General features: G+C 44.9%; 1 protein-coding gene across 3 annotated transcripts in view; it reads left to right on the forward strand.

Moving 5' to 3' along the window:
• Positions 1 to 757: 757 nt before the first annotated feature.
• LOC148018348 (initiation factor 4A-like protein) overlaps positions 758 to 23,181 on the forward strand; it is a 151,931-nt gene continuing 129,507 nt past the window's right edge. For all 3 annotated transcript variants that reach the window (XM_087662256.1, XM_087662257.1, XM_087662258.1), the window contains exons 1-2: positions 758 to 988; positions 1,116 to 1,253. In XM_087662256.1, coding sequence (XP_087518382.1) covers positions 935 to 988; positions 1,116 to 1,253 — 192 coding nt within the window. In that variant the 5' untranslated portion in view covers positions 758 to 934. The remainder of the gene's footprint in view (positions 989 to 1,115; positions 1,254 to 23,181) is intronic.

Raw genomic sequence — 23,181 nt, forward strand, 5'->3', positions numbered from 1 at the left:
CCAAATGTCACAAGGTAGTTATCTTACAAGTACTCTTCCATATGTACATTGAGTGCAACTTGGTCTCTTTTGGTATTTGTGACAAAAAGGGGAGTAGCATGCAAAGTGAGCAAGGCATAACTTTGCAAGGATCACAAGCCTATCAAACACAATACATCTTCAAGTTCAAAACTCAATATGGAGCTTATTAAATATGAAAAAAATGTCTTGAAGTTTATGAAACTCATTTTCAAGTTTGGGCAGGTAGTTGTACATGTTATTGTAAAACCTTAACGATGCATAGCTCATACACATAAGCATTTGACTATATTGTAATCCTTAATTTAGGGATCAATAACTTTGAATCATTAATTCAAGAATTAGGTGTATATGCGGAATATGATTATCAAATACAATGTTTAATTCAAAGTTATTAAAGTGGTGACAATGCATGTTTCTTTAGAAGAGATGAGAGGATAGAAATGTATATGCCATAGTTTTGCTACAAACAAGTGGATGTTACAAGTGAACATATTTCTTAGAAGTAGTTGAACGACACCATAATTAGATTATAGTCGCATGAGACTTTATTTGTGCGACATGTATAAAGACATACTCTCGATTGACTAGCCACACATTACCTCTTCCAAACTATGGCATCACAATGTGCAAGTAACATTTTTTCAGCCGTGAGTTGGATAATATTTGTCACTATTGGGCATGTGAGCATTAGAATTAGATGTTTATGCTAACTAACTTTTTTCTTTGGAAGCGAGCAGATACACAATTCGTGCTTCTCACCGGGATTCGGTGGGCGCGCGTGCGTGCGGGCAGGACCGCCCAGGGGTCACGTGCGGGAGGGTCTCCGCATGTGCCACGTGGCCCCCCGCAAAACCTTCTGGTAATATAAGAGTAGTGGATTTGACATACATAGCCACGCTCGAACCTGCAGGACATGGAAGCTTTGCAACAGTATTATGTTGCTGTCGATCGCCACCAATTCAAGATGGTCTCTCTCGAGCTTCACTCTCTTGTGAATGACTACAGTCGATTGTTATTCCCAACAATGTCGCGATCAGCATATAGCCTGTTGACGGTGCTATCTTATAGGTTAATATCTGATTTACTTCATGTAGGGAACCCTTTTAGAGCTAATGAAGATTTTGGGGAGGAAACAGGGGCTGCCGTTAATCATGTGCTGCAGTTCTCGAGATGGCCTCGACGCCGTGTGCAGTCAATTTCCATCGTCTCAGCATATGTCTGTGACCTGTCTGGTGTGTTCTCCCACTACCTTGTCAACTGCACTGATTCCTTACACTTGCCGATACTCGTTAGATTTCACAAGATTATAATGGGACAGCAGTGTGCAACCAATCTTAATCGAAAAAAAAATAGTGAAGGTTTGACAAGACAGCTTTCAATATACCCTCGGACATTACTCTGTTCTTATACTTGTTTTACAACATTTGGATAGTCTATGCTCACATGCTGCATTGGAGCAACATATGCTTCTGCCTTTCAACATTGCATGTTCAATGTTCAAACAATGAAATGCCATGGTAGCAACAAGTGAAGGCAAAGAGTGCCATAGATGAGCTGAAGATAAACTGGAGGAACCATATTTGGACACAAAGTGGGTGATAGACAAGGACAGCTCCGAAAGAGAATAGGTGGTCAAACAACCCAAAGAAACGTTGAAACAAATGAGTAACAAGGATGTGCCATAGTTATGGAAAAGTGGGAAATGGAAACAGAAACAGAAATGGAAACGGCAATTCTTGAGAGGGAGGAAATGGGAAAGGACGTGTCATCACAAGGTTCTAAAGTATGATAGAATCTATGTTTCTCAATCGGATTACTAAAATGAATTATTGCAAATTAGAAGTAGCATTATCATAATAATAATATTAGGAGCTTGGATGTGGGTGTGCGTGTGTGCACTGGGCACTATGATTGTATGTGTGTATTTTAAGGTGGCTTGTGTGTGAGAATAGCTATTGTTGTGTGTGCATGCACATGCACATGAGAGAAATGAAATGAAATGATATATTAATGTCTACAAAAGGCCAAAATGACCTATGAGACCATGAGTTACAATCATGTGTATGATGGTACAATTGATTGGCCAAAATATGTAGCACAAGCAAAATAAGAAAGGAAACTAACTATGGCTATGTGTAAAACATAGAGCTCTATTTAGTAACAATGAGCTCCAAAATGGTACAATCTCATGTGGGTATGGAGGGCCTAGCTCTAGCCCAAGCAATAATCCCCTGTATCCGCCTATGAAGGTGTTGTTGGTGTCTGTGTCGAGGCCTAGGACGTTTGGATCGACTAAGTTGAATGGCTCGATCAATCGGTACTCCTTGTCTGTGTGTGGACTATGGCGGTGAGAGAGGCTCTCGTGTGGGCTGTGGCTGTAACTGTATTGAAGTCTTCTGAGTCTCTTTTGCAAAGAAGTTTGTGAGCTGCCTTTGTGAAGGGCCTTGGTGTCTTGGAGAGAGAGAGAGAGAGAGAGAGAGAGAGAGAGAGAGAGAGATTGATTTTTGTTCAATTTTGTTCAATTTTGTTTGAACTGAGTGATATTTGTTTGTGTGCTTGTGAGGGAGAAGGGTAGCAACATTAGCAATTCTGTCAAAGTTTTGAATGAAAGAAGCAATGGTTCCAAGAAGTGGAGGCATTGCTCTTTGCAGTGCTGCTGCTCAGATGCAACATCTGCACCCTTTCTTCTCGCCACTAGTGGTGGCTGCTGTAACCCTCTTGGACTATATGTGACCTGTTCTGACCTCTTTGTGTGAAAGACATTGTTGTGGGTCAGGAAATTGGTGTTCAGGTTCCCATTGCTTGTTGACGTGCATGGTAGCTATCAAGAGATTGGAGGTAGCTGCATTTTGCTGGTTTTCAGGGACTACAGAGATACAAGTCTGCACACTCACCTGGTTACTGCTCTGGAGATATCTATCAGTCTGCCCTCGTGATCTAGCTGTTGGGAGTGCACTATTGTACATGCTGCGATGAGAACACTCTAGGGTTTGTGGAGAAAACACATGTACAAACACGACTAATGGTTAAACTCAGAGAGACTCAAAAACACAAAACATAGGGAGAAGGAATGATTCAATGAACTGAATGATACAATGTATGTCGAGACAGCAGAGAGAAACTCAAACCATTGTCTCTCAAGAAGTGGACTGAGTGTAGGGAGTCAATGGGAGACGGCCTCCAAAAGAACCCAAAGCAGCACACCACAAAGCTCAAATGTCGGAGGATGCCATGTAGCAGAGATGAAGAAAACACAGCTTTAGTAGTCTGGGGGGAGTGATTAGCAGCGTCAGAAGGTGCCCTAAGCTCTTTGGGCAGAGGCCAAAGTGATGGTTATTCATATCCTTAATAGATTCTTGATGTCAATAATTCTGAGGACTGAGCATGACACCTTTTCAGGTGTATTTTGGTACTAAACCTGATGTTCCTTATTTCAATAACTTTGGGTGTGATGTGTATGTCCACATTTTGAAGGAACAAGGGAAGATGGATCCAAAGCCTCTTAATACCTATTTCATGGGCTCTGACAGTGAGGTAGTGGGTTATCATTTTGTGTGATCTAGAGACTTAGGATATTTATACCAGTAGAGACGTTTGCTTTGTGAAGACTCTAGCCTCAAAGGTGGGTGAGGAGCAGCCCATTCTTGGAGATGCAGGTGATAGGTGGTTGCCCCCATTGTTAAGCCAAAAAATATGAATTACACATTAAATCTTCATTAGCTCATTAAAACAGCCCTAAAACTCAAAATTGACCGACAATTTTGTGTCCCATAAGCAAACACCTAAACTTTGGGAGGATCCACATCTATAAATAGGAGGTTGCCCAACCACTCTCTTTACCCCTTGTTTTGCAGGCTATTCTAGTTCTTCCCAGTCTTCATCCATCAAGAGTCTCATTCAATTTGTTGCTGTGGTTATCTCTAGCTATTACCTTTTGGCTTGGTGACTTCTATAGGCTGCATTTTGTCCCAACTTGCTAATGCAATCATTATCTATAGTAGGTTGTTTTTTGCATTTTCAACACTTTTTATCATCAATCTCTACTCCCATTGGTGGTTAGAGCACTTGGGATCCATCTCTAGTGGATGACATAGATTTACATCTCCATTAGCTTGCTCCCATGAGAGTCATCAGCTGTTGGCCAGCTCCCATCTTGAGCATCTTATACACTCTTTTCTTCGTTTACAACGTTCATTCATTCAGTTCAAAGTTTTTCTTCTTCTTTATTATTTGCGTTTTGCATTTTTGTGTTTGTATTTGAGTTGTTTGTGTTTCAATTGTAGTCATACACTGCGTGTTTTCTTTTGCAAACCCTTGCATATCTTTATATGGTGTTAGCACGGGTGCACTTTTAAAGAATTACGTGAGGCTATCGTGGATTGCTTGGTTTGTTCTTGATTACACTATATGCCATGTGCTAGTTCACGATGGCTCAGATCACTCCATATTTGGAACCTTTGATGTTTTTTCAAGCTTCTTATGCAATGGAGGCTCTGTTGAGGCATTATGATCTTGACTTGAAGGACAACACTCCATCTACTAACTGTTTTTTTTGGATTATTACACTATATGTCATGTGTTGGTTCACGATGCCTTAGACCACTCCATCTTTGGATCCTTTGATATTTTCTTAGGCTATCCTACAATGGAGGCTTTGTTGAGGCATTATGATCTTGATTTGGAGGACAACGCTCCATTTACTAAAGTTTTTTTTGGGATCATTTACCAAGCCCTAGCTCTTCTTGTCTCATATTCCTTCACAAGGTGTATCTTACTTGGAGCACTTTGGTGATGAGACTAATCATCTCTCAGTTTAGGAAAGACTCCACTCGCATGGACTAAAATAAAACTCTATGATTAGAGACATTCCACAATATAATCCTTCATCCTCTGTTTCATTTGAGTATAAGTTTGATGCTTCCCATTTATCTTCGCACTTTTTGTCCTTTATCCTACTTTGACTTCACATTAGATTCCTTTATATTTAATCTAGATCTCTATTTTAGACTTGCTATAGGTTATCTTGTCTTAGCTGATGTTGTCTTTGATGCACATTTAGGTTTTAGGCAATTGTTAGACACTTAAAGGTGTATCACTTTGCACCATGGTGCTTTATTGTCAAGAATGCCATCCACACCCTGTATACGTCCTATATATCTGCAAGTGCGTCACCCTTTGTCCTTTGGTCTTGTTGTGTGGGGAATCTCTCTCCTACACATTGTACCACTCTTCTCGGTTGCTCAAACACATAAACCCCCTTCTTATGTTGATGAGCCTGTTAGAAGATATGTCAGCTCATGTGTGAGTTTGAGCTGCAAAGGCTTGGGCACATTATTTAGGTTATTTAGGCATTTTTTATTGTGTCATTTTATGGTCATATTGGGCATTTATTACTAGCCGACCTGACATTTTTAATGGCATTATTTCCTCCTCCTCAGTTGGTTAGCTCACCACTTGGAGGTCCCGTGGAGAGAGGAGCCGGTACTAGTGCCCATGCAGCCAGTGACTCACTGTTGTATGCGACAGTCTCGTGTCTGATATATGGATTCCATTTCCCAAACATTCATTTGAGTTCCCATCTGTATTGTGTTCTTTCTTTTCCTTTCACTTTGTCTTGTGTTTTAGCAGTTTATTATAGCTTATGTTTACGCTTCCATTGCTCCACCACTTCTGACAGATCCATATCCTTCCTTGAAGGGCTTTGGGAGTGGAAAGGAATTGATCTCACATTTAGACTTGGTCCAACCCTCCTTGATTGATCTTGAACATGGATTACATTCCAATGCCAATGCTTAGTCTCCTTCTTTGAACAAAAAAGAAAGTGGGTAAAGTCCAAACTGTTAGAGTTCATAGCCTGTTTTTTAGGCAGTAGCACAGCTGGTCCAGCAGTCGGACCAGCTGCACAGTCGGACTGTGCAGTCGGACTGCCACGTGGCAGTCCGACTGCCTGCAGCCATTTTATTCCAGGCTGCGCCCCATTTTTGAGCCCCGTTCTAGGTGATTTTTCGCCTATTTATTGCTGACGTTTTCAGCAGTTTGGCCACTATTCTCTGTCGCAGATTACAGACCGGTGCCGTGCAGATTTTTGTCTCTGTTCACAGATTTCAGACAGCAGACAGTGCAGACTGCAGCAGACTTCGAGGTGGACAGCAGGTCGCATCGTCGAGGTGGAGACACGCAGTCCAGCGCACTGCGCCCGTGTATATCTTTGTATTCAGCATTCTTTATACAGCAGATCTTCATTGTACACTGTCTCTTTCTCTCCCTTTTCTCTCTGCGTTCTCTCTCTCTCAGTCCTACGCTTCCGCACCGCTGCACTCTGACATGGTATCAGAGCAGTGTTTGAGGGCTGACTGAGCGCAGAATCAACCTGAAGAGGAGTTTCCATCGCGACACAAATTTGCGTTTTTTGCGTTTAAGGGCAGACAGGAGGGCTGCGCCTTGAAACAAGGCTGAAACGAGTGTGGGCGCACAGGAAATGAGTACAGGTGGTGGATTTGCTGCTGTTTACTGCTGTTTTACACGGAGAAAGTTTGAGTTTTCAACCTAAAAGTGCAGGTTTTGCTTTTTCATCGCCTCCGGTGGGTGAAGAAGCTTCGGGACGCAGAAGAGCCTTAGCAGGCTGAGTTTACCCAGTCAGAGGGGGCTGCTTTTGCGTTTGAGAAGGCATTGCAGGTGAAGATGTCTACAGAGATGGACTTGGAGTTCCAGGCGATTATGGACCGGAAGGTGCCTGTCCTACCGGCTCTTCCTACAGATCAGAAGCTCGACGGCGACAACTACCGTATTTGGCGCGTTATGATGTTGGCCATTCTGGAGTCCTATGATTTGGCGGAGTTGGTACAGGAAGATATTGACCGGCCTTCGGTAAGAGATGAGTCCAAACTCTCTTCCGATGCTCGTGCGGAGTTGGCCAGGGCCCAGTCTCATTGGGACAAACTGAATGCCAGGATTCGATCCTTTCTCTTTCTATCATGCACTACAGCCGTGATCGCTCACATCGAGCACTTGACGATGGCTCGTGAGATATGGCTGGAGCTTGATCAAATGTACAATCGGATGACCCTGATGAAGAGGGTTTCTTTGGAGGTACAGATGCGGATCTTGTCCGTCAATAAGTCTCCTTCTCTAAGGGAACACATTAACAAGCTAAGGCAGCTACAGATGCAGGTTCAGAATGCGGGGAAGCCAATTTCCTCCGAAGACATGGCGATTACACTCTTGTCCCAGTTGCCGCTACGATTCGGTACATTTTACTCTGCCCTTATTGCTTCGGGGCGAGAGTCTACTCTTCGGTGGGAAGAGTTGGTTCCTATGGTCTTGGACCAAGAGGAACAGTTAAAGGGACAGAATGCTTCCAAGACGGAGGCGTTGACAGGTCAAGCCTCTCAGAAGAAGGGGAAGGATCAAAAGAAGAAGAAGGGGGATAACAAGTCCAAGAAGGACAAGGAGAAGGACAAGGGCAAAGACTCCACATGCCATATTTGTGGAAAGACTGGCCATTGGAAGAAGGATTGCCCTGACAAAGACTCGAAGGACACCAAGAAGAAGGAAACCAAGGATTCTGGAGTGGTGGCTGCACCCTCATCAGCTGCATTTCTACATTTAGTTGTCATTGAGGACGCTTCACCGAATGCTTCTGATGCTGCGATGGCGGCTTCCCAATCTCGAGAGTGGATTATTGATAGTGGTGCCTCACGGCACATGACTCCTTCATCAGATGGTGTTGCCCAGCTGCGACCTTCGCGTGGGCAGGTTCTCATTGGAGACAGCTCTTCAGTTTCTATTGCAGGTCGGGGTAAGATGCAGCTTATTCCGGATGGACGAGGTGGCACCCATATCTCAGAGGTTTTGCATGTACCAGGATTGGGGTACCATCTCCTTTCAGTTCATAAGATTTGCTCCCTTGGTCTTTTAGTGGAATTTGACAGTTCTACTGTGCGAGTCCTTGATCGTGAATCGAGGAAGGTTCTATTATCTGGATATGAGGAGAACGGCATTTACAAAAGTCTTCCACTGCCCTCTCTTCTCTTCTTCTTACCTCAGAGTCACAGTCTGAATTATGGCATGCTCGGTTTGGTCACCTGAACTATGACTATCTTCGGAAGGCGTCATGTGGACAGCTTGTTCGAGGGTTGCCGGATATAGTGGTGAGCCAGCAGCCATGTGTCTCCTGCATACGGGGGAAGCAGCATCGGGATGCCATTCCCCACACAGCTTCGCGGCGGTCTACTTCACCGATGGAGCTAGTATCTATGGATCTATGTGGCCCTATGAGGAATGAGTCCCTGCGTGGGAGCTCGTACTTCATGCTGATCGTGGATGACTACAGCAGGACGACATGGGCCTATTTTTTGGCACTAAAGTCAGAAGCTTTCTCGCACTTCAAGGATTGGCTTCTCTTTGAGGAGAACCGATCAAGCCGGAAGTTGAAGACCTTGCGATCCGACAAGGGAGGTGAATTTGTGTCTAATGAATTTGCTCGGTTTTGTGCAGATAGAGGAATTCACCAGGAGTTTGCCAATACTAATACTCCTCAAGAAAATGGTATTCTAGAACGGAAGAACCGCAGTGTGATCGAGATGGCGCGCACCATGATGGAGCACCGACAGACCCCTCAGGTTCTGTGGGCCGAGGCTGTGGCTACTGCAGTCCACATCCTTAATCGATCCCCTACTTCGGCCGTGGAAGGGATGACTCCATTTGAGGCTTATTTTGGGACGAAGCCAGATGTTTCTTACTTTCGGGTCTTTGGGTGTGATGCCTATATTCACATTCCCAAGGCTCACCGTGACAAATTTGAAGCGGCTTCCTGAAAACAGGTATTTGTTGGCTACAGCTCCCAGTCCCAAGGCTATCGACTGTATGATCCCGTCAAGCGGGATGTATATACTAGCCGTGATGTGCGGTTTGTGGAGGTTCCGGCTTCTTCAACGGGTGAGGAGCATCCCGTTCTTGGAGATCCAGGGGAGAGTTTGGCTCCTTCTACAGTTCCATTGGAGCCTGTGCCGTTTGATTATGATTCTGTTTCTGACACAGAGTCTACTGTTCCACCGGATCCTTCTGAGGAGTTACCACCGGTGGACATTCCAGAGTCTTCTACTGATGGAGAACGACGAGGGGAGGTTCGGCCTCCTCCTCGCTGGGCCCGTGACACACTCCGTGATTCAGGGATCGAGGGGGTTCCTGAGGAGTGGGGACCGCAGGATGGTCCGCGGCGGTCACGGAGGCACCAGGCGCATTCTTCGGAGCTTGTTTGCTCCAATTATTGTTTGATGTCCCGAGTTATGCAGGATCGAGAGCCCACCTCCGTGAAGGAGGCTTTACAGTCCGCCCCATGGAAGAAAGCTATGGAAGCTGAGTTGGAGGCTATTGAGAGGAATGGCACTTGGTCACTTGTGCCACGCCCCCCGAAGAAGAAGGTGATTGGAGTCAAGTGGGTCTTCAAGACCAAATATCTCAGTGATGGTACTTTGGATAAGCACAAGGCTCGCCTTGTTGCTAAGGGTTTTGCCCAACGCCCAGGGATTGACTGTCATGACACCTTTGCCCCTACAGCTCGTATGGCAACCATTAGAGCTGTTCTTGCTTTGGCTGGCCATAGCAGATGGCCTGTTTATCAGCTGGATGTGAAGTCGGCCTTCCTGAATGGTGATTTGAAGGAGGAGATCTACGTTGAGCAGCCTCCTGGCTTTGGTTCTTCAGATGGGAAAGTCTACAGGTTGAAGAAGGCCCTGTATGGTCTCAAGCAGGCTCCGCGAGCTTGGAACGAGAAGATTGATTCGTTCCTCCAGACTCAGTTGGGATATCGGCGGTCCAAGGCCGATCCGCAGCTGTATGTTCACACTTCCGGGGAAGGTTGTGTGCTGTTTGTATTATATGTTGATGATTTGATTGTCACAGGTGATGATGCACAGCAGGTCGAGGAGACAAAGTTAGCTTTACATCGGACGTTCGAGATGACGGATTTGGGGCTACTCCATTTCTTTTTAGGCCATGAGATTTATCAGTCTCAGAGGGGGATCTTTCTCTCCCAACAGAGATATGTACAGGAGCTCTTGGTGACTTTTGAGATGGAAGATTGTCGGGCCCTCTCTACTCCTATGGATCCGAACTGGAAGGCCACTTCCCACTCAACTTCTCCTTTGGCGGATGCTTCCCGCTATCGACAGTTGATAGGGTCCTTGATTTGGCTTCTCAACACGAGGGTTGATCTATGTTTTGCTGTTGGGCTGTTGGCAGGGTTCATGAGTGAACCTAAGACGGTGCATTGGCAGGCTGCTCAGAGGATACTTCGGTATCTGAGGGGGACGTCTGATTTGGGGATTCATTACCCCGCAGGGACAGATGGGTCAGATCTTGTACTTGCAGGTTGGAGCGACTCGGATTGGGCCGGTGACGTGGACCACAGGCGGTCTACAACAGGTTACTGCTTTACTTTGGGTGCAGGTGTTGTTTCATGGAGTAGCAAGAAGCAGCCCACGGTAGCCCTTTCGTCTACTGGGGCGGAGTATCAGGCTGCATCTTCCACCACATGCGAGGTTGTGTGGCTTCGGAGATTGTTGGAGGAGCTTGGGTGCCCCCAGACTCGTCCTACATTGCTGCGATGTGACAATGAGAGTTGCATTGCCTTGGCAAGGAACCCTGTTTTTCATGCCCGGACGAAGCACATTGAGATTCAGTACCACTTCATTCGAGAAAAGCTTCTGGATGAGACCATCACTGTGGAGTATTGCAAGACGGAAGATAATCTTGCAGATTTGTTTATGAAGGCGCTTCCTCAGGCTCTACTTCGGCAACATTCCAGATCCCTCAGGCTTCTGCCCTGTCCAGGCTCTGAGAGGGGGTGTTAGAGTTCATAGCCTGTTTTTTAGGCAGCAGCACAGCTGGTCCAGCAGTCGGACCAGCTGCACAGTCGGACTGTGCAGTCGGACTGCCACGTGGCAGTCCGACTGCCTGCAGCCATTTTATTCCAGGCTGCGCCCCATTTTTGAGCCCCGTTCTAGGTGATTTTTCGCCTATTTATTGCTAACGTTTTCAGCAGTCTGGCCACTATTCTCTGTTGCAGATTACAGACCGGTGCCGTGCAGATTTCTGTCTTTGTTCACAGATTTCAGACAGCAGACAGTGCAGACTGCAGCAGACTTCGAGGTGGACAGCAGGTCGCATCGTCGAGGTGGAGACATGCAGTCCAGCGCACTGCGCCCGTGTATATCTTTGTATTCAGTATTCTTTATACAGCAGATCTTCATTGTACACTGTCTCTTTCTCTCCCTTTTCTCTCTGCGTTCTCTCTCTCTCAGTCCTACGCTTCCGCACCGCTGCACTCTGACAATACAAAGATATACACGGGCGCAGTGCGCTGGACTGCGTGTCTCCACCTCGACGATGCAACCTGCTGTCCACCTTGAAGTCTGCTGCAGTCTGCACTGTCTGCTGTCTGAAATCTGTGAACAGAGACAGAAATCTGCACGGCACCGGTCTGTAATCTGCGACAGAGGATAGTGGCCAGACTGCTGAAAACGTCAGCAATAAATAGGCGAAAAATCACCTACAACGGGGCTCAAAAATGAGGCGCAGCCTGGAATAAAATGGCTGCAGGCAGTCGGACTGCCACGTGGCAGTCCGACTGCACAGTCCGACTGTGCAGCTGGTCCGACTGCTGGACCAGCTGTGCTGCTGCCTAAAAAAACAGGCTATGAACTCTAACACCCCCTCTCAGAGCCTGGACAGGGCAGAAGCCTGAGGGATCTGGAATGTTGCCGAAGTAGAGCCTGAGGAAGCGCCTTCGTAAACAAAAATCCGCAAGATTATCCTCCGTCTTGCAATACTCCACAGTGATGGTCTCATCCAGAAGCTTTTCTCGAATGAAGTGGTACTGAATCTCAATGTGCTTCATCCGGGCATGAAAAACAGGGTTCCTTGCCAAGGCAATGCAACTCTCATTGTCACATCGCAGCAATGTAGGACGAGTCTGGGGGCACCCAAGCTTCTCCAATAATCTCCGAAGCCACACAACCTCGCATGTGGTGGAAGATGCGGCCCGATACTCCGCCTCAGTAGACGAAAGGGCTACCGTGGGCTGCTTCTTGCTACTCCATGAAATAACACCTGCACCCAAAGTAAAGCAGTAACCTGTTGTAGACCGCTTGTGGTCCACATCACCGGCCCAATCCGAGTCGCTCCAACCTGCAAGTCAGCCCTCAAACACTGCTCTGATACCATGTCAGAGTGCAGTGGTGCGGAAGCGTAGGACTGAGAGAGAGAGAACGCAGAGAGAAAAGGGAGAGGAGTTTCCATCGCGACAAAAATTTGCGTTTTTTGCGTTTAAGGGCAGACAGGAGGGCTGCGCCTTGAAACAAGGCTGAAACGAGTGTGGGCGTTCAGGAAAGGAGTACAGGTGGTGGATTTGCTACTGTTTACTGCTGTTTTACGCGGAGAAAGTTTGAGTTTTCAACCTAAAAGTGCAGGTTTTGCTTTTTCATTGCCTCCGGCGGGTGAAGAAGCTCCGTGACGTGGAAGAGCCTTAGCAGGCTGAGTTTACCCAGTCAGAGGGGGCTGCTTTTTGTTTTTGAGAAGGCATTGCAGGTGAAGATGTCTACAGAGATGGACTTGGAGTTCCAGGCGATTATGGACCGGAAGGTGCCTGTCCTACCGGCTCTTCCTACAGATCAGAAGCTCGACGGAGACAACTACCGCATTTGGCGCGTTATGATGTTGGCCATTCTGGAGTCCTATGATTTGGCGGAGTTGGTACAGGAAGATATTGACCGGCCTTCGGTAAGAGATGAGTCCAAACTCTCTTCCGATGCTCGTGCGGAGTTGGCCAGGGCCCAGTCTCATTGGGACAAACTGAATGCCAGGATTCGATCCTTTCTCTTTCTATCATGCACTACAGCCGTGATCGCTCACATCGAGCACTTGACGGTGGCTCGTGAGATATGGCTGGAGCTTGATCAAATGTACAATCGGATGACCCTGATGAAGAGGGTTTCTTTGGAGGTACAGATGTGGACCTTGTCCGTCAATAAGTCTCCTTCGCTAAGGGAACACATTAACAAGCTAAGGCAGCTACAGATGCAGGTTCAGAATGCGGGGAAGCCAATTTCCTCCGAAGACATGGCGATTACACTCTTGTCCCAGTTGCCGCCACGATTCGGTACATTTTACTCTGCCCTTATTGCTTCGGGGCGAGAGTCTACTCTTCGGTGGGAAGAGTTGGTTCCTATGGTCTTGGACCAAGAGGAACAGTTAAAGGGACAGAATGCTTCCAAGATGGAGGCGTTGACAGGTCAAGCCTCTCAGAAGAAGGGGAAGGACCAAAAGAAGAAGAAGGGGGATAACAAGTCCAAGAAGGACAAGGAGAAGGACAAGGACAAAGACTCCACATGCCATATTTGTGGAAAGACTGGCCATTGGAAGAAGGATTGCCCTGACAAAGACTCGAAGGACACCAAGAAGAAGGAAACCAAGGATTCTGGAGTGGTGGCTGCACCCTCATCAGCTGCATTTCTACATTTAGTTGTCATTGAGGACGCTTCACCGAATGCTTCTGATGCTGCGATGGCGGCTTCCCAATCTCGAGAGTGGATTATTGATAGTGGTGCCTCACGGCACATGACTCCTTCATCAGATGGTGTTGCCCAGCTGCGACCTTCGCGTGGGCAGGTTCTCATTGGAGACAGCTCTTCAGTTTCTATTGCAGGTCGGGGTAAGATGCAGCTTATTCCGGATGGACGAGGTGGCACCCATATCTCAGAGGTTTTGCATGTACCAGGATTGGGGTACCATCTCCTTTCAGTTCATAAGATTTGCTCCCTTGGTCTTTTAGTGGAATTTGACAGTTCTACTGTGCGAGTCCTTGATCGTGAATCGAGGAAGGTTCTATCATCTGGATATGAGGAGAACCGCATTTACAAACTGAAGTCTTCCACTGCCCTCTCTTCTCTTCTTCTTACCTCAGAGTCACAGTCTGAATTATGGCATGCTCGGTTTGGTCACCTGAACTATGACTATCTTCGGAAGGCGTCACGTGGACAGCTTGTTCGAGGGTTGCCGGATATAGTGGTGAGCCAGCAGCCATGTGTCTCTTGCATACGGGGGAAGCAGCATCGGGATGCCATTCCCCACACAGCTTCGCGGCGGTCTACTTCACCGATGGAGCTAGTATCTACGGATCTATGTGGCCCTATGAGGAATGAGTCCCTGCGTGGGAGCTCGTACTTCATGCTGATCGTGGATGACTACAGCAGGATGACATGGGCCTATTTTTTGGCACTAAAGTCAGAAGCTTTCTCGCACTTCAAGGATTGGCTTCTCTTTGAGGAGAACCGATCAGGCCGGAAGTTGAAGACCTTGCGATCCGACAAGGGAGGTGAATTTGTGTCTAATGAATTTGCTCGGTTTTGTGCAGATAGAGGAATTCACCAGGAGTTTGCCAATACTAATACTCCTCAAGAAAATGGTATTCTAGAACGGAAGAACCGCAGTGTGATCGAGATGGCGCGCACCATGATGGAGCACCGACAGACCCCTCAGGTTCTGTGGGCCGAGGCTGTGGCTACTGCAGTCCACATCCTTAATCGATCCCCTACTTCGGCCGTGGAAGGGATGACTCCATTTGAGGCTTATTTTGGGACGAAGCCAGATGTTTCTTACTTTCGGGTCTTTGGGTGTGATGCCTATGTTCACATTCCCAAGGCTCACCGTGACAAATTTGAAGCGGCTTCCCGAAAACAGGTATTTGTTGGCTACAGCTCCCAGTCCCAAGGCTATCGACTGTATGATCCCGTCAAGCGGGATGTATATACTAGCCGTGATGTGCGGTTTGTGGAGGTTCCGGCTTCTTCAACGGGTGAGGAGCATCCCGTTCTTGGAGATCCAGGGGAGAGTTTGGCTCCTTCTACAGTTCCATTGGAGCCTGTGCCGTTTGATTATGATTCTGTTTCTGACACAGAGTCTACTGTTCCACCGGATCCTTCTGAGGAGTTACCACCGGTGGACATTCCAGAGTCTTCTACTGATGGAGAACGACGAGGGGAGGTTCAGCCTCCTCCTCGCTGGGCCCATGACACACTCCGTGATTCAGGGATCGAGGGGGTTCTTGAGAAGTGGGGACCGCAGGATGGTCCGCGACGGTCACGGAGGCACCAGGCGCATTCTTCGGAGCTTGTTTGCTCCAATTATTGTTTGATGTCCCGAGTTATGCAGGATCGAGAGCCCACCTCCGTGAAGGAGGCTTTACAGTCCGCCCCATGGAAGAAAGCTATGGAAGCTGAGTTGGAGGCTATTGAGAGGAATGGCACTTGGTCACTTGTGCCATGCCCCCCGAAGAAGAAGGTGATTGGAGTCAAGTGGGTCTTCAAGACCAAATATCTCAGTGATGGTACTTTGGATAAGCACAAGGTTCGCCTTGTTGCTAAGGGTTTTGCCCAACGCCCAGGGATTGACTGTCATGACACCTTTGCCCCTACAGCTCGTATGGCAACCATTAGAGCTGTTCTTGCTTTGGCTGGCCATAGGAGATGGCCTGTTTATCAGCTGGATGTGAAGTCGGCCTTCCTGAATGGTGATTTGAAGGAGGAGATCTACGTTGAGCAGCCTCCTGGCTTTGGTTCTTCAGATGGGAAAGTCTACAGGTTGAAGAAGGCCCTGTATGGTCTCAAGCAGGCCCCGCGAGCTTGGAACGAGAAGATTGATTCGTTCCTCCAGACTCAGTTGGGATATCGGCGGTCCAAGGCCGATCCGCAGCTGTATGTTCACACTTCCGGGGAAGGTTGTGTGCTGTTTGTATTATATGTTGATGATTTGATTGTCACAGGTGATGATGCACAGCAGGTCCAGGAGACAAAGTCAGCTTTACATCGGACGTTCGAGATGACGGATTTGGGGCTACTCCATTTCTTTTTAGGCCATGAGATTTATCAGTCTCAGAGGGGGATCTTTCTCTCCCAACAGAGATATGTACAGGAGCTCTTGGTGACTTTTGAGATGGAAGATTGTCGGGCCCTCTCTACTCCTATGGATCCGAACTGGAAGGCCACTTCCCACTCAACTTCTCCTTTGGCGGATGCTTCCCGCTATCGACAGTTGATAGGGTCCTTGATTTGGCTTCTCAACACGAGGGTTGATCTATGTTTTGCTGTTGGGCTGTTGGCAGGGTTCATGAGTGAACCTAAGACGGTGCATTGGCAGGCTGCTCAGAGGATACTTCGGTATCTGAGGGGGACGTCTGATTTGGGGATTCATTACCCCGCAGGGACAGATGGGTCAGATCTTGTACTTGCAGGTTGGAGCGACTCGGATTGGGCCGGTGACGTGGACCACAGGCGGTCTACAACAGGTTACTGCTTTACTTTGGGTGCAGGTGTTATTTCATGGAGTAGCAAGAAGCAGCCCACGGTAGCCCTTTCGTCTACTGAGGCGGAGTATCGGGCTGCATCTTTCACCACATGCGAGGTTGTGTGGCTTCGGAGATTGTTGGAGGAGCTTGGGTGCCCCCAGACTCGTCCTACATTGCTGCGATGTGACAATGAGAGTTGCATTGCCTTGGCAAGGAACCCTGTTTTTCATGCCCGGACGAAGCACATTGAGATTCAGTACCACTTCATTCGAGAAAAGCTTCTGGATGAGACCATCACTGTGGAGTATTGCAAGACGGAGGATAATCTTGCGGATTTGTTTACGAAGGCGCTTCCTCAGGCTCTACTTCGGCAACATTCCAGATCCCTCAGGCTTCTGCCCTGTCCAGGCTCTGAGAGGGGGTGTTAGAGTTCATAGCCTGTTTTTTAGGCAGCAGCACAGCTGGTCCAGCAGTCAGACCAGCTGCACAGTCGGACTGTGCAGTCGGACTGCCACGTGGCAGTCCGACTGCCTGCAGCCATTTTATTCCAGGCTGCGCCCCATTTTTGAGCCCCGTTCTAGGTGATTTTTCGCCTATTTATTGCTAACGTTTTCAGCAGTCTGGCCACTATTCTTTGTTGCAGATTACAGACCGGTGCCGTGCAGATTTCTGTCTTTGTTCACAGATTTCAGACAGCAGACAGTGCAGACTGCAGCAGACTTCGAGGTGGACAGCAGGTCGCATCGTCGAGGTGGAGACATGCAGTCCAGCGCACTGCGCCCGTGTATATCTTTGTATTCAGTATTCTTTATACAGCAGATCTTCATTGTACACTGTCTCTTTCTCTCCCTTTTCTCTTTGCCTTCTCTCTCTCTCAGTCCTACGCTTCCGCACCGCTGCACTCACAAAGACTCTCTTGGCATTACTTGCCTAAAAAGCATTGGTTTTGTACATTTTGCTAGGAACTCTGTGTTATAACACATGAAAAAAAGAACTTGTATCCTTTCTATTATTTTGTATATTTAATTGTTTATTAAATTTGCTTACTTTGCACTTACTAGATGCAAAGAAAAGTGTATTAGAGCTGGCCATTGATGAGTGGTCCTGGGTACGGTGGACCAACATAGTGGGTTGAAGAAAATATAGTACACACTTCCCCCTATATGATCTGATTTGGTACTTGTGACTAAAACTCAAGCATATCAAGGTTAGGTTCCCATACAGGAAGGATTAATGCCTTGAAGTACGGGCTAGATCTACCAGAACAAATAGTTACAATCAACAAGATAGCATGATCAAGAGATATTTGTATAATGTGCATGTGTAGGTTGAAAGTGTAGAATGCATACATCTTTGCAAAAAAACTTGTATGAAGATTTCAATATTGTTTTTGTAATATGCTCGTAAAGAGCTTTCATATAACATTCATATTGGGAGTATCCCTAAATTAAAATTTAGGAGCCTTGGATTGGTCTAAAGTGCTAGTCCTAAAAAATATAAATGACATTTTAAAACTAATAAGTTCTGTGCTGTGGATATGCTTACTTAATTTGGCTGTCTCTATTCTTGATAGTACACAAGCTTCCAAGTGTCCTACCACTTGTCACACCTCATGACTGTGAAGATATGCTAGGTTTTGTGTAGAGAAAACACATAATGTACGACCATGACTACAATACAAGAACTCAGACAGTAACACAATAAACACAAATCCTAAATGCGAAACTCACCACTCAAACTCGAAGTGCAAAAACACAATCATAGATAGAGAAAGAAGAGAACTTTGAAGTGAATGGTTGGTAAATCTAGAAGCACTTGGATTACAAGTGGATTATGGATAACAAAGTTATGACAGAAGTGATACACAATAATATCAAGGTGGATAAAAAAGTCTAGCTACAATAATGCTAGTATCTTCAACCTTAGTACTTGAAATTCCATGATCTTCCTAGTCTACAATAACTTTTAGTGTCCTATTTTAAGCTTTGCATGCAACCCCTACGTATCTTTTATCTTTAGCCCAATAATTTTTGCATTTTTTACGTTTCTTTACATAAAAAGTAATGTTTTTAAAGTGTTTCTCATCAAGAATGTATGTATTGATCTTCAATTATTCATAGCCCTAGCTTGACTAATCAAGCCCGTGTATCTCGCACAAAACCAAGCCTCCACAATAGCATAGTATCTTTAAAAGAGTATTGACTTTGATAGCATGTGAAGATATGCTAGGGTCTGCATAGAGAAAATACAGAATGTACCACCATGGTCCATAACTAAAATACAATACCTTAGACTCTAACACAATAAATGCAAATCCTAAATACAAACTCACAAATCTAACTTAAAACACAAAAACACAAACACAAACACAAACAAAAAAAGGAGAGAACTTTGAAGTGTATGAATCAATGCTGTAGATGAATGGATGAGTATGCTGAAAAGATATAAGGCTGGACCCCAAAGCCTGAAGCGAGCCTGCTTTTGACACGGAGATAAGAGCAAGGGTTCACAAATCAAAGTCTTTCAAGCAAGAAAGAAGAATTAAAAGTTTGGCATAGAATGCTCAAGGGCAGAGTAGTGAATGATGTTGGAGGGTTACGTCCACGGGATATGGATCCCAAGTGTTGAAATCCACTAGTGGAGATGTAGGAGAGGGTTAGGCAGCTAAATGCAGCTTGTAGGAGTGCGTTGGAGCTGGTGGAGACCTCCTGAATAGTGATGGCAACAAGGGATCAAGGCAATAGTAAAACGTAGTAGTTCTAGCACTTGGCTGATCAGAATGGCAGCTGTAAATGGTTGAATAGGGGCTAAAGATTGTCATGGAGTCTGTTCGGAGTAGGAGTGAAGAACAGCATACTCCTTGGTAGTCGGGGCAGCAAACGCAGGGCAGAGTACTGCAATGATGACGTGGACTGTTGGTGCTTGATCATCAGGAATAGCAAACACAGTAGTACAAACCTTCAGAATAGTATGGTGATGGTTGGAAACAATCCACCTGGGTTGGATAGTGATGGGCTAAAGTTGATGATGGCTGGACAATAGATGATTGGTGGCTAATGGTTGAAAATTTTATGGTAGAGTGAGAAACCTACACACTAGGATAGTGCTGAAAGGTGAGTAGCCTGTCTATTTATAGATATAGATGGATCCTCCCAAATTAGGGTTTTGCTTATGGGACATAGAAACTCTCTAGGGCCACCCTCTTGTTTAATGAAACTTTTGGCAAATTTACATGCTTTAGGGCTGTTTAAAAGAGCCAATAAGTTTGTAATGCATTTTTAGCTCAACAATGACATGTGGCTGGACACTTATCTCGGGCTACACTTTTTCTTTTTGCAATACTACTCTTTCTTCTTTAAAGAGAGCTTGTTTGTCCTCATTCTACATTAGTTTTCTTGGTTGTAATCTCTTGTATAGTAGTTGAAGATAGCCTAAAGTTGGTCCCAAGAAGCAGACCTATAAATTCATTACAACATTTTCTTTTCAAGCTCTTCTTTCATTTCAAGAACAAGAAGCAAGTTAAATCAATGTATTATTGTTCATCAATGGATAAAGCTTGCTTTTTACTTTTTCTATTTTCATCTTGTAAAGAAATCAATTGATTTTATTGCATAAGTAATGCACGTGTGCATGTATATTTTTATACGATCTTGTGAGAGTGAGACCTACTTTTTCTCACTCTCTTTGCTAGATTGTAACCGAGCTTTTTCCTAAAGGACTTGGGTTCAACAGAAATACATTCCTTCAGGGGAGTTTACCCATCTTCAATTCTCAATCTTGTCTCCATTACTTTTACATTTCCATGAATGTAAATTTTTGAATAGTTGCTATATTTAGCTTTAAGTATTTGTTCTTTGCATTTTTTGAAATATCAAGTCTTGAAAACAAATGGATATTATAGCTGTTGAGTATACTATGTTGTTTGGGGCGTTCATGGCTTGATTTTCACCCCAACACTGATAGTGCTTACAATTATAAGTTTATTTATTTCCAACCCTTACACTGAGTGCTTGAGCATATTTTTCTTAGAATTCCAATGGAAGAGCTGAGTGCTATTCTTCAAGCCATTCAAAGCCTTAAAGAGGAGAACCGACATATTTATGAGTAACTTCTCAAACTAGAAAGAGTTGACAAGCCCAAAGAAATCTAGGAAAAAAGCCCATTTGCTTCAAGAAGACAAAGCCATACCAATGAAAGAAGCTGATCAAGAAGTCTAACTACTTCAAGAAGCATAGTGGAACAAGTGAGAGGTCCCGTTCTACTCAAGACAAAGAAAGAGATTGCATTGAAGTCCATCCTCTTCTTCAAAGTCATATGGTGCCTTCTCTGATGTATCTTCGTTAAGTGGTGAAGAGTCATATCCTTATTGTGGGAGACCTTGTTATTGACAGAGATAGTGACATTCTTAACCATTGTCTCCATCTTCATTCCCATCAACCATTTCATTCTCTTTAATCTCAAGATCTAGTTGTGGATGGATGCTTAAAAAGAAGAATAAGTCATTATCTCAACTTGAAAAGAAGATCAAATTCAATACATGTGATGGTTTTTGAAATTTTGATTTGCTTCTTAACTTTATTCATCAGTCTCAAACCTTATATGGTTGTGACAAGTATTAAAAAAAAAAGAAAAGATTAAGTTTTACAGCCTGACCTAGCCCATACGTGGTGGATGGGTTTGGAATACGATCATACTATCCCAAAATCTTGGTGGTCCTTTGTTTGTATGATACAATGCCAATTTCTTCCTATTCATTTTAAAAGAGATGTAAAAATGGAACGGGATGTGCAAAGAAAAAATGAGTCACTTGATGATGACACAAAGAGGTTTTGAAAGCTACTTTTGAAGGTTCAACATTTCAAGAAAATCAGCAGCTTTGAAAAGCTTAGGAAGTTCCAAGGAGGTTTGCATTTGAAAATTCATATTGCTCTTAATCATTATCATTGTTTTAGTCTCAAGGAACTCATTGACCATGTCGAAACATGGAAAATGGAGCATAATGGCAACAAATCATTCCAAAAGAATGATAAGAAGAGAAGCATTTTAAATGTAGATAAATAGGCCACATAGCAAAGCAATGTCCGAACAAAGGACAAAGCAAAGTTTCCGACAATAAGTCCAAGTCGCTAGTAATAATCAATGCTGTTAGTGATGTGGTTGCATATATACATTATACTCTAAAGATATGCAAACTATTGAAAGCTTGAAGACAGTCGCAAGGTAAGCAAGTACTTTCTTGATAGACCTTGGAGCGAATGAAAGCTTTATTTCCTTGGAGTTGGCTAAAGAGCTTGGATTAAAGAATGAAGAGATGGAGACTTTGGCGGAAGTTCACTAGGCTTGAAGTGTTAATGAAGGTGACATAGTGAAGACCATAATATCCTATATTGGCGAGCTCAAATTTCAAACCCAAGGCTACAACGATGAAGATACCTTTTCTATGGCAAATACTGATGCTCGTGATGTGATTCTTGGCATGCCTTGGAATCATACGGTAGACTCAACCATCTTTTCTCAAAAGAAGAAGATAGAAATCACTAACAGATGCAGGAAGTATGAGATTCAGGTTGGAGTATGTGGAGACACCATATCTATGGTAAGCCATATGCAAGTCTCTAGAGCAATTAACAATTGTGTTCAATGTTGTTTACTTTATGTCAATGATATGAAAGATAACATGAATGATGAAAACCAAGAGTAACTTAAACTTTTGGAAAAGTATAAAAATTATTTTTTGAAAGATCTTCCTTATCAACTTCCCCTAGAAAGCCCAGAAGACCACCATATTGATATTATTTTGGGCAAATTTTCTCCTAATATAGCACCATTCTGTGTGAGCCACCCTCAGCAATAAGTAATTAAAAAGCAAGTCGAAGACCTACTTAATCGTAGGCTAATTAGGCCAAGCAGCTCACTAGCTTGTTTACCAGTTCTTCTTGTTTAGAAAAAGGATGGCACATTCAAAATGTGCATCGATTATTGAACCCTCAACAAAATGGGATAGATTTGCTGATCACATTGTGGTAGGTCTGGTTTTCCCTAATTACATCTAAGGGGTTATTTGATTGGTCCGCCTAAGTCACTACTATGGACTTTGGTCCTTAGGTACTCCTTGCCTCCCTTGAGGATAGACTTGATGAATTCCATCTCTTTTTGAGTTGCCCTCTACATCGAGTGTATAGCCAAAAGCAGTTAGTCCCCTTTCCCTAGAGATTCTTTGATTCAATAGATCGTGGAGCGTTGCTTTGGTTCAAATGTCGGTGATGTTAACCATAGACTTGCCACACCTCTCACTTACATTTTTATTGATTCTTGTAGGGCACACTCTAGTCTAGCTTCTCTCTTTCGCTCTATAGATCCTACTTTTATTTTCCTGTCTTTGACATACCCTTTTGGTAGTGAAAACATCCCAAAACCCAACACACTGCGCTCACAAGCGCTTTAGAAGATTGGCAATGTTAGAAGTCATGTTTGTCATGCACTGTCATCTCTTGTCTATGAGCCTGAGTTTGAGTTAAAGAGGGACATTAGGAGCTTTGACATGTTTGTCATGTGTTTTGATAGAGGGGGTAGCTCATTCTAGAGCATGCATTTTTGCATGTGAAGGGTTTCTCAACACCCCCTTTCAGGCCCAAAAAGGGGAAGAAGAGGAGTGAGGTGGAGATGGAATGCTATAGATTGAAGAATGCTCATGTAGTAGGTGCCACTTGGACAGTGTCCCTCGTGAGGAAATTATCCACTTGCCTAAGCGCCCTAGTACAAAGATGATGAAATCATGCAATGCATAGGAGGAATGTTGGACTTTGTGTGGTGCTGAG

The sequence above is a fragment of the Lygodium microphyllum genome, chromosome 21 (assembly GCF_053477565.2).
Source record: "Lygodium microphyllum isolate KBCC chromosome 21, Lygodium_microphyllum_v1.1.10, whole genome shotgun sequence".
In the NCBI taxonomy this organism is placed as follows: domain Eukaryota; kingdom Viridiplantae; phylum Streptophyta; class Polypodiopsida; order Schizaeales; family Lygodiaceae; genus Lygodium; species Lygodium microphyllum.